Below are 11,769 nucleotides of genomic sequence, written 5' to 3'. Positions count from 1 at the left end.
AAAATCATAACAATAAACAAAAAGAGAAGGTTAAAAATACTTTTGTTAATTTTATAGATGGTTATAACATGTTAATTAAGATAATCAAAGTTTGAGGGAGAAAAATCATAACAATAAACAAAAAGATAAGGTTAAAAATACTTTTGTTAATTTTATAGATGGTTATTAACATGCTAATTTTGAAATTCTTTTAGAGAATCTAAAAAAAGGGACCATAACAAAAGAAAAATATATATAATATAATATATATATATATATATATATTATCCCATAGTTTCCTTTTTCTCTTACTCCTTTTTATTTTTATTATTATTACTCTTTTTTTGCTCTACTGGGATTTCCAAAAGATATCAGATTTTCATAATAATTTTGTAATCTGTATTGATTTTTTTAAACAACTATCATAAAGTGGTTTCTTCAAGTAAAATATTAATTAATGAAATAAATCCTTTAAAAAGGAAACTATGAGACGAGCGAGAGACAGGGAAGGCAGCTGGAGATTCCAACGTGGGAGAAGGAGAGAAAATAATGGGAGAAAGAAGAGAATAGAGAATTGTAGATAGAAAATATGGTAGTTATTCGGATATATATATATATATATATATATATATATTTACAGTTGCAGCTCTAATCTAATGGTTGTTTTCAATTAAAATATATGTAGTAGGGGTATTTAATAAAATTGAAAGTTACACCAGTGAGTGTTCCAGTACAGTAATAATATATATATATATATATATATATATATCCCTCAATCTCTAGGTGTGGTGCGTAGAAACATCAGTAAATCTCATACAAATTATCATAGGAAGAGAGATTTATTTATAGGGATGGAGACCGTGAGGGTGATGGTGCTGGTGGTTGGGGTGATGATGGTGATGAATGTGGGCTCTGCGCATGACTATGCGGAAGCATTGTCGAAGAGCATTCTCTTTTTCGAAGGCCAACGGTCAGGGAAGTTGCCTCCGACCCAAAGGATGACTTGGAGGAAGGATTCCGCTCTTCACGATGGATCCGATATCGGGGTATGGTCCTTCGAACCAAATTCACAAAGAGAGTCGACTGTGAATTATGTAGAGCTTAATTAGTTATGATAATAAGATATTATCAGGCAGTCACTATCATGCATATGAGTTAAACAACAATTAAATCCGACCCATTTAATATCGTCTATAAATATATCTATATTTATGAGGACGGCTTTAATAAGACATACGTGCTTAAGCGTAAATTATAACTAAAGTTTTAGATTGATTGAGTCGCCGGTAAAGGGAGCAAAGACACCATGCATCCTTCTAGCGGAAGTTGCACTAATTTGCTTCTTATGCAAAAAGATAAGATATATGGGATTAACGTACACTTGCCTCATCCCGTACGTCTTGCCATATTAGGTTCATGAATTCTATTTATCAAAAAAAAAATCATGAATTCATATTGCTGCTTACCGTTACATCCTTTATCAAATTTATATGATTTCAAAAGAAGGTATAGCACAGTGGTGCATGCTTTTACCTGATAATCAAGAGGTTGTAAGTTTGATACTCAGTGAGATTACCCGTACCCCTTTATTAACTAATAATATGATTTTTATTTCATTATATTAAGCACATATCCTTTCCTCGTAACCGAAAGAAAAAATTGTATGATTTTCCTTTCTCTAAATTTATCAACTCTCAAGAGTTCACGAATTTTCAAACATTTTGAAATAATGTCCTTTTTCGAGTTTTTTTTAATAATGTTATTTTGTTAATAATAGCTCATGGACAACTCAACCGTCTGTATACTCCATGTCAGTTTTTTAGGCCGGATGAATTGGAAGAACAAGAGTAACACGTCGAAACCGGCCCATTCGTATTATTAATCAACTCGCATCGACTTATCATAAGTAGTTCTGTTGCTGTGATCGATTTGATTAGATCAGTCATTCATCTTAATTACGCGTGCACATACATATTATGATGATTATATATTTTGATTACGAATAATTCAATCTTGATCATTAGATTTGCTTCCTACATATTTGAAAATTTCATCATCGTCTTAATTAAATATATGGCCATTTCTTAACTACATATACACGGCGTGATTAATGAGATTATATACTAGGTTTATATATTGACATAAGTTTCAATCGAATTTTCATAGGTAGATTTGGTGGGCGGCTACTATGATGCCGGGGACAACGTCAAGTTCAACTTTCCAATGGCCTTCTCGACCACCATGCTGGCGTGGAGCGTGCTGGAATACAGCAAGGCAATGGGCCCCGAAGCCGATCATGCCCGCGAAGCAATCCGGTGGGCCACCGATTACTTCCTCAAGGCCACGAGCCGTCCAGGAGTTGTGTTCGCTCAGGTTGGGGAACCCTACAAGGACCACAACTGTTGGGAGAGGCCCGAGGACATGGACACCCCGAGAACGGCTTACTCAGTCAGCCGCCAGCTCCCTGGTTCAGAGGTATCAGCCGAGATTGCAGCGGCCCTAGCTTCGTCCTCCTTGGTCTTCAGACAGGTCGATCCTGCATATGCAAAGACTCTACTTGATCGGGCCAAATCGGTAAATCATCCGCTTGTACCACTTTTATATGTGAACTAGAGAGTGATAGAGTATAAATCAATATATTTTTTAAGGGAAAATTCTTGGACATATCATTATTTAAATATTAGTATCACAGTGCATTATATTTCGAAAAATTAACATGGTGCATAAAAAAATTTTGAAAATTTTCACCGTGTATCATATCGTTATTCTTCCGCCCAAAATGGAATTGAATAGTGACGTTACAATATTTTCAGGGTCATTATTGTACAAAATAAAACTTGAGAGTCTTAAATCAAATAAAATGAAAAGTGTAAAAAAAAACAAAGGGGCTAATCTGGGGCCCCCGCCGGCCGGCTCAGACCAGGCCGGCGACCCCAATCAGAGGGTTGATTGCCGACGGGGTGTTGCATGGGCGGCGGTGGCTCCCGATCAGCCCCTTCGCTTTCTTTTCTTTTCTTTTCTTTTCTTTAAAATTTTCATTTTATTTCGTTTAAATCCCTCAAGTTTTATTTTGTGCAATAATATCCCTGAAAATATTGTAACGTCACCATTCAATCCCATTTTGGACGAAAGAGTAACGATATGAAGCGCGGTGAAAATTTTCAAAATTTTCTTGATGCACCATGTTAATTTTTCGAAATATGATGTACTGTAATACTTGTCTTCAAATTGTGATATACGGTGTTATTTTTTCTTTTTTTAATCATGCAATACAATACCAATATTATGCATGTACCTGTTTATAGGTATTCGAGTTTGCCAACACGTACAGAGGATCGTACAACACGTCTCTTGGCCGTATTGTGTGCCCATTCTACTGCAATTTCGGTGGCTACGAGGTGATTAGTGTTGCGTCTAGTAAATCATAAGAAGATATGTATATTGAATTAATAATTTCTAATGATCATAGAGCACCCAATAGTATTAAGTCATAGTGCTATAATTTGTTGCAGGACGAATTAATCTGGGGGGCAGCGTGGCTGTTTCAGGCGACGAAGACATCATACTACTGGGACTATGTTGTACAGAACGTTCGGGGCTCGTCATCATCATATGCTGCTAACTTTGCTGAATTCGGGTGGGATTCAAAGAATGCCGGGATTAACGTTCTTTTCTCGAAGGTTGCCGAATTAATATTCTATGTTTCATTTCTCGTTAGATGATGGCTTGGATGTATGTACGAGATTATGGACGGCCATAGAGTTCTTGATGTGCGGTGATCCGATCGTAATGTGTGTGCATTTCCTGTTAATTAATGATCTGTGCTTTTGCAGTTCGTGATGAAGGGAGGCCCATACTCAAGTCTCTTCTTACCCAATGCGGATCGCTTCGTCTGTACAATTTTGCCCGAATCCCCGACTAAGTCTGTCAAGTATTCTCCAGGTTCGTTACTTCCTTAATTACCGAATCGGGTCAGTTCTCTTAATCGTGTCTTTCAAGCATAAAATAGATATATATATATATATATATATATATATATATATATATAGTTTTCGTTTGAATTGAAACCATGCATGAATTCAGGTGGCCTAATGTTCAAACCTGGAGGAAGTAACTTGCAGCATGCAACTGCTCTATCGTACCTTCTTATTGTATACGCCAAGTATCTAAACCATGAAAATCGAACAGTCCAATGTGATAACGTGGTCGCGCGGCCACAGAGGCTCATACAATTTGCTAAAAGCCAGGTATACGTCCATTATATTAATTTGGTTGTGAACATATATATATAAATACACATTTGATTTGAAACTCTGCCTATCTAAAATTTATCTTTTTCTATTTTTCAGTATGAGTAAGCTATCAATTATTCCATCGACTAATTAATCGAAAGTCAATATACAATTCCACCCTTTTAATTCGTGTTACATTTTTTCTAAATTTGATGCTGCAGGTCGACTATATTCTTGGGAGCAATCCTCTAGGCATGTCATACATGGTTGGTTATGGAAACAAGTTCCCTCAAAAGATACACCACCGTGGGTCTACCTTACCTTCCATCAAGAAACACCCCAAAAAACTCGGCTGCCAAGACGGGAAGCCCTACTTCGACAGCAAGTCCCCAAACCCGAACGTGCTAACCGGTGCCATTGTTGGGGGACCTGACATAAAGGACCAATATAGCGACTCTCGACTCGATTTTACGCAATCTGAACCGACCACATACATCAATGCCCCCTTTGTAGGCGTCCTTGCATATTTCAAATCACACCATAAAGCTTAATAGTGATAATACTGATATAGTAGATTATCAGAATAGAGAAAAATAAAGGAAAAACATAAGAACTTCTTTTAACTGGTTCACGAAAACCAAAAACATAAAGGACAGTTAGTAACTGTCATTACAACTAAAAAAAGAACTGCCTAATACATATATTCAACATTCCTACAAAACAGGAACAAAGAAACAACAGAAAACAAAAACACATGTTTATCTCCTGCAAAACAACATGCAACACTGATCCATTCCCAACATTCTCCTCATTAGATCAGAAGCCGCTAAAAACTCCAATTTTTTCCCTAAGCCACTCAAATTGTTTACTGAGAATGTCTTAGTGAATATATCGGCTAACTGATCTTCTGTCTTGCAACATACCAGCTTAATATCTCCAACTTGTTGTACTTCCCTCGAATAGAAAAACTTTACTTTAACATGCCTAGTCTAATTATAAAAGACCATATTCTGTGAGATTGCTAGAGTGGCCTGATTATCCGTAAAGATCTCAATTTCTTCTTCTCGCTGAAATCCCAAGTCCACCAATAGTTTTCTCAGCCAAATAGCCTGATTAGTAGCTACAGTAGCAGTCATAAACTCAGCTTATGCAGTGGATTGTGCTACAACCTCTTGCTTCTTCGAGCTCCATGAAACACCCCGAACCAATAGTGAAACAATAACCAGATATGCTCCTCATGTCTTTCACACAACCAGCCCAATCACTGTCAGCAAATCCACAGAGTTTGAACTGATTTCCTTTGGTGAAATTAATTCCAAAAGTGGCAGTACCTTTAAGATATCTGACCACCCTTTTAGCTGTAATCATACTCAACTCACTTCCACAACTCAATTACCTCGAAAGGACACTTACGACAAACATAATATATGCTCTTGTTACAGTTAAATACATAAGACACCCGATCAAGCTTCTATAGGCAGTTGCATCAATAGCTTATGCCCCATCGTTTTTGTGCAATTTTTCGTTCGGATTCATTGAAGTGCTTACACTTCTGCATTCTTCCATACCAAATCTCTTCAATATCTCCTTTAAATATTTCTTTTGACAAGCAAACACTCCACGTGTCCCCTATTGAATCTCCATGCCAAGAAAAAATGCCATTTCTCCCAGATCTATCATCTATCATCTCAAACATAATCCAATTGATTCTTGTTGTTTCCCGTCACAAGCAAACCATCTACATAAGGTGACAATACCCCACACTCTCCCTTTCTTTCTTGACATAAAGAGGAGACTCACTCAAATTTCTCTCAAATCCTAAATTCTGCAAATAATCATTAATCTTGTTGTACCATGCTCTTGGTCCTTGTTTCAAGTCATACAAGGCCTTTATCAATCTATAAACTTTGTCTCTTGCACCTTTAATAGCAAACCCTTCAGGTTGCTCCGCGTAAATCTCTTCATCACGCACCCCTTTCAAGAATGTTGACGTCACATCTATTTGAAATATTTCCCATCCCTTCTCTGCTGTAGTGGCAAATAGCAATCTAAACGTGTCCAGCCTAGCCACTGGAGTAAATGTTTTAGAGTAATCAACTCCTCACAATTGTACATAACCCTTTACAACTAATTTAGCCTTATGCTTATTTACAGAACTATCATGATTCAACTTGGATCTGAAAACCCACTTCACTCCTATGACCTTTCTGTCTCGAGATCTGTCTACTAGCTAACAAGTCACATTCTTCTCAATCATCACCATTTCTTATTTCATTGCGTCAATCCACTTCTGATCTCCTTTTGCTTCTTCAAAATTAGCAGGCTCAAAACACAGCAACATTACTTCTTTGATAAATATCTGCAAAAGGTCTCGTTCCCCTCACTAGTTCATCATCAGTCATCTCATCAATTCAGTTATCTGCATAAATTGGAACTTGCTCCTGCTGTTAAGAGCTAATTGGTAGTAGCACTTGGCTCTTACCTTCCCATCTCCACTTTTCTTCTTCCATGAACACTAAATCTCTACTTATAACCACTTTATCAGTCTAAGGCTGAAAAATTCGATAGCCTTTACACAGCAAATTGTAGCCAATGAATATTCATGGTTCAGACTTTTCATCCAAATTGCTCTTTTTTATTTGTGGAATATGAGGGTAACAAAGACACCAAACACTCTAAGGTTCTTCACGATTGGCTTCATCCCATACCAAGCCTCATAAGGTGTTTTCCCTTCCACAGCTCTAGTTGGTAACCTGTTAAGCATGAAGACAGCAGTGTTTACTGCTTCTGCACAAAACTCCTTGGGTAGCTCTTTCTCGTGCATTAGACATCTAGCAATTTCATAATACTTCTATTCTTCCTTTCACTCACCCCATTTTGTTGAGGAGAGTAAGGAGCAGTAAATTGGTGCTCAATCCTGCGACTTCATACAAAGTTCTGAACCTATTGGATGTATATTCAGTACCATTATATGATTTCAACTTCAATATCTTTCTACTGCATTGATTCTCAACATACCTCTTAAACTTCTCAAACATTTCAGCTACCTCAATTTTCGCTTTCAGAAAATAAATCCAGCTCATTCTAGTCATGTCATCCACAAAGATCAGGAAATACATGCTACCATTCAAAGATGCTTCAGACATTAGTCCACATACATTAATATGAACCAATGCTAGCTTCTCGGTTGCTCTCCAATTTGATCCTTTGAATGACAATATGTTTTACTTGTCTAGAAAACAAGCTTTGCAATTTGAAGTTTTCTCCTTCATAGTTGGTAGCCTTCTGTCATGTCTTGTCTTTGCATGAGAATCAAACCATTGTAGTTGCAATGGCCTAATCTTTTACTTTGTAGCAACTTCTTCACCTTTCATAGCCGATTGTTCCTTTTCCAATGGATCGAGGGAGAAACATTTATTCCTCATTAGGAAATTAAATAACTCATGACCTCTTGAATTTGTAATCAAGCGACTATCTCCTTCAAATACAACTTTATATCCCCTATTCAGCAGCTGGCTCACACTCAAGAGATTTTAGTTAATCTCAAGAACATAAAGAACATCAGAGATCACTCTAGCACCTGAGTCACTCCCTATGACAACATCTCATTTCCCTTCTATTGAAATATACTCACCATTACCAATCTTTACTCGAGACTTTATAGGGGGATCTAACTCCTGGAATAAGCTTTTATTACTTGACATATGGTTTATGTAGCCACTGTCAATAAGCCAACCATCTCTTGCTCCAGTTGTAGTAAAGCAGGAAGCAACAAAGAGTTACTCAACTTCCTGATTGTCTGCAACTTGGGCTTCTCCTCCTTGTTTCTGATCACTCTTCCTGCATATTTTCTTGATATGTCCCAGTTTATGACACTTTCTACACCTCACATTTGGCGTTCTCCAGCGCCTAAATTGAGGGTGACCCTTCTTCCCACAGTGATGACGGGAAGAAAAACTGGTATTATGCTTCCTCTTACTCTTCTGATCAGAACCACTTTCATTTCTTTCCCTCGCCTATGCTTGAGAATCTTTTGCATTACCTTTCTAGTTGTACCATTTCTTCCATCTTTCACCAGCATTGAGCTTCAACTTAGCTTGCAATGCTCCTTCCAAAGATCCTTTGCACCTCATCATTCTTCTCTGCTCATGTGCTTGTAAAGCACTTAGCAACTCAACCAGTTTGATGTCTGACAATTCCTTAGTGTTCTCCAAAGAAGCTATAGTTGCCTCGAATTTCTCTGGCAAAGATACCAATATTTTCTACACAAACCTCTCATCCTTCATCTTTGACCCGAATACTCTAATCTTGTTGGCTATATTAATCAGCCTTTCAGAATACTCCTTCAATGACTCACTTTCCTCCATTTGTTATCTCTCAAATTCTCTCATTAGATTCAATACATTTATGCTTCGAACCTTCTCATCTCATTCATATTTTGCTTTGAGAAAATCCCAAATCTCCTTTGCAGAACCAAGTCTCATAATCCTTGTGAAAATAGTAGGTGAAACTACAGCATAAAGACACGACTTTGCCTTGGTTTTCCTGGTGATTCTCTCCTTGTGATACTTAATTTGATTCATGGTTGGGTTGTCAGGAAGAGAAGCTACCTCATAATCATGCTCCACTGCTTCCCACAAGTCACTGCCCTCCATGTAGGCTGCCATCTTCACAGCGCAAGCTTGATAGTTCCCCCCATCGAACACCAGTGGTGCTATGGCAGAGAAGCCACTCGAACCTGCCTCCATCTTGCCTTAGACTTCTATGGATGCAATCAGAAGAGAAACACACTCGAACTCACTCTCAAGGCTCTCAAACACTCGGGATCTTACACACATTCACAAGGCTCTCAAAAAACACACTCACAGGCCCCTCAAGATCATTTCAAGCTTTGATACCACTGATAATACTAATGGTACCGATAATACTGATATAGCAAATGATCAGAACAGAAAAAAAAATGAAGGAAAAATAGAAGAACTTCATTTAATAGGTCTACAAAGTCTTACATTGCATATCACTAAAATTGAAAACATAAAGGACAGTAAGTAACTGTCATTACAACTTAAAAAAAAAACTGTCTAATACATATGTCCAACATTCCTTCAAAACAAGAACAAAGAAATAGCCGAAAACAAAAACACATGTATGCTCCTACAGAACAGCATGCAGCGCTGATCCATTCCCAACAAGTTGATTTTCTCATTTATGGAAGAAAGGAGCTTCCTCTAGGAGTCCTCTCCTTTACTATTCTTTAATTTCTTTGTTCAAGCCCCATGATTCCCAGCATACAAGCTTAGAGAAAACCATGTATGGCTTTGTCGAATCCTTTCCCTTCAAATTGCTGATAATCAAAGCTAAATTTGAAACTCTAGTCACCAACTCTCCTCGTAATGCCACACTAAATTCCTCGGAATTGCTATTTTCCACATATAATGTTTTCACTATAAGGCATAAGAAAACGAGATGCTCTGTTATACGTATATTTTGTTCTAGTTCCGCACACTAAACTTACAACAGTGTCTATGGTAGGATTTCACTTCATAACCCTATCCATGGTGTTGAGTTTATTGTTTATAAATAAGCGGGGCCAACTGATGAAAGCAGTGTCTTGGCACACTACACGAGGATTAAACCTTACCAACTTGCACCAATGGACCTTATCACCTCTGCTCCTCAGCTTGTTCAAGGAATAGAGAACTTCCCTTTCTACTTGCACACTGAATGACATCATCATGTTTCTCGGGAATCAGAGTGGTTGCTGTCATAAGTTGCTGAATACCTCTCCTTTTTTCCTCTCTACTACTTCCGTTGTTTTAGACAAAATTGTTGAACTTTGTTCGATGATATGGTCATGTACCACGTGCTATCTTATACTTTGGCCTGATTAAGTGGTCGATTAGTTTTGAATTATGAGTCTATGGAAATCTCATTAAATTGTGGGATTTAATATGCAGATACCGTAAGTGTTTTCTGATTCGATGATGGGCGGAAATAGATATTATACTAAACCTCGATTGCATAAATGCAATTGATGGGTTATGATCTCCAAGTCGCATGTCGTGTTAAGTCTTAATATCCCATCCATAAGACATAAGACACCACCCCTTTTTCAAAACTCCTCTCTCTGAATACACAATTGAAAAAAAGGCAGAAGAGAAAGAGGGAGGAAGAGAGGTGGTGTGTCCAATGTGTAGACCTGAAAGATGCTAACCCGAATGTCGACTTCGACTTCCGACAATGAGTTCAAGTACGCATTCTACTTCGTTCTCGACCCGATGACATCGACATGTAAGATCCTTGGGCTAACAAGAATTGCTTAGAGCTGCAGCAACAGTGGCATCAGACGGATGCAATACAAGGAACCCTCACCATACAAGGAGGCTTCTATCAGTCCAGTTATCAAACCAAAAGAACGTCGATTCATCACCAATCTTATGCTTAACAAAAGGGTAGCCTAATGATCTGATCTTTATAAGCTTCCTCCATGCATAAGAACTATATTGATTGGAATTCTCAAACTCCCGAAATTCCTTCCTCATTTCAGAGATATATATATATATATTCAGTCAGGCAATCCAAAGAGAACCAACTCTCTGAAATAGCAACAATATCATATTCATGTTACAAGATAGGTTCCGAGTGTATAAAAGTCTTCAACACTCAGACCACCTTCATCCTTTGGCAGGCGGACCTTATTCCATCCCACCTTTACTCCTCTTCCATCTCCATCTCTACCTTTCCAGAGGAAAGACCTAAACTTTTGTTCCACGTCCTTCAGAACTTTTTAGGCAAATCAAAGGCATAACACCAGAAATTCACAAGGGAATGAATAGCTTATTTAACCAGATGAAGCAACTATCAATACTACTAGTAATCTTTTCAATAAGAGGTTTATAGTCCTTGTCTGATAGTCTACCTGCCGCGATTGGAATCCCTAAGATTGGAATCCATAAGTATCTGATTGGCAAAGAACCCCTTCTGAAACCACTCAAGTTCAAGACATCTCTGATTGTTTGTTCCTTCATCCCAGCACAAAAGATCTCAGTTTTTGCTGGATTTAATCTCAATCCAAACATTTTATTGAGCAAATCGAAGATGTCAAGAACATCCTTGATGGAACCAAGCTCACCTTTCATGAAGATCATGAGATCATCATAAAAATACAGTAGGAATACCAATGGCTTCAAATATGCTTCTCGGGAACTTCCAATCCGCATAGTCTGCTTTGATGACCCTTTTAGGGCTAGTGTCCTTCCTATTATACCCTTTCGCCAATTCATGTGCTACGAGGATAATACTTCTACCACTCACAAATTCATCCTTAGCACAATAATCTACCCCGAAAACAACTAGATCCTTTATTTGAATGTTAAAATATTGGTTTTGTATCTATTCTTATGCGTCGAACTTATATTGACTCGTGACACATACCACAATGTGCATTCGTTGTACGCACAATTTTCGGAATCGGTATTGATCCCTTCTTTAGGACGAGAATTTTTTGTTGGGCCACTAAAAGTAAAGGGACAAAATGGGCCTGAGTGGAGCACAAAGC

General features: G+C 37.8%; 2 protein-coding genes across 2 annotated transcripts; one reads left to right on the top strand and one right to left on the bottom strand.

Annotated features, from left to right (window-relative positions):
- Positions 1-848: 848 nt before the first annotated feature.
- LOC116205375 (endoglucanase 8-like) lies at positions 849-4,762 on the top strand. The gene is made up of 7 exons (XM_031537966.1): positions 849-1,025; positions 2,146-2,553; positions 3,285-3,377; positions 3,492-3,659; positions 3,813-3,921; positions 4,063-4,226; positions 4,433-4,762. The coding sequence occupies exons 1-7, from the start codon at positions 849-851 to the stop codon at positions 4,760-4,762; spliced, it is 1,449 nt and encodes a 482-aa protein (XP_031393826.1).
- A 6,018-nt stretch (positions 4,763-10,780) lies between these two features.
- Positions 10,781-11,431, bottom strand: LOC116204421. The gene is made up of 3 exons (XM_031536492.1): positions 11,083-11,431; positions 10,906-10,994; positions 10,781-10,807 (listed from the first exon to the last, which is right to left on the bottom strand). The coding sequence occupies exons 1-3, from the start codon at positions 11,429-11,431 to the stop codon at positions 10,781-10,783; spliced, it is 465 nt and encodes a 154-aa protein (XP_031392352.1).
- Positions 11,432-11,769: the final 338 nt, after the last annotated feature.

Source organism: Punica granatum, chromosome 4 (genome assembly GCF_007655135.1).
Source record: "Punica granatum isolate Tunisia-2019 chromosome 4, ASM765513v2, whole genome shotgun sequence".
NCBI classification, from domain to species: Eukaryota; Viridiplantae; Streptophyta; class Magnoliopsida; order Myrtales; family Lythraceae; genus Punica; species Punica granatum.
Note: the sequence above shows the minus strand (reverse complement) of the source record. Positions and strands in the feature narration are given on the sequence as shown.

Coding starts and splice junctions, on each gene's coding strand:
- LOC116205375 (XM_031537966.1), top strand. CDS start 849: ATGGTGCTGGTGGTTGGGGTGATGATGGTGATGAATGTGGGCTCTGCG. Junction 3,378..3,491: donor GCAATTTCGGTGGCTACGAG/GTGATTAGTGTT, acceptor AATTTGTTGCAG/GACGAATTAATCTGGGGGGC. Junction 3,660..3,812: donor TTAACGTTCTTTTCTCGAAG/GTTGCCGAATTA, acceptor GTGCTTTTGCAG/TTCGTGATGAAGGGAGGCCC.
- LOC116204421 (XM_031536492.1), bottom strand. CDS start 11,431: ATGCGGATTGGAAGTTCCCGAGAAGCATATTTGAAGCCATTGGTATTC. Junction 10,995..11,082: donor TCTTATTGAAAAGATTACTA/GTAGTATTGATA, acceptor TTGCCTAAAAAG/TTCTGAAGGACGTGGAACAA. Junction 10,808..10,905: donor TAAAGGTGGGATGGAATAAG/GTCCGCCTGCCA, acceptor TTGCTATTTCAG/AGAGTTGGTTCTCTTTGGAT.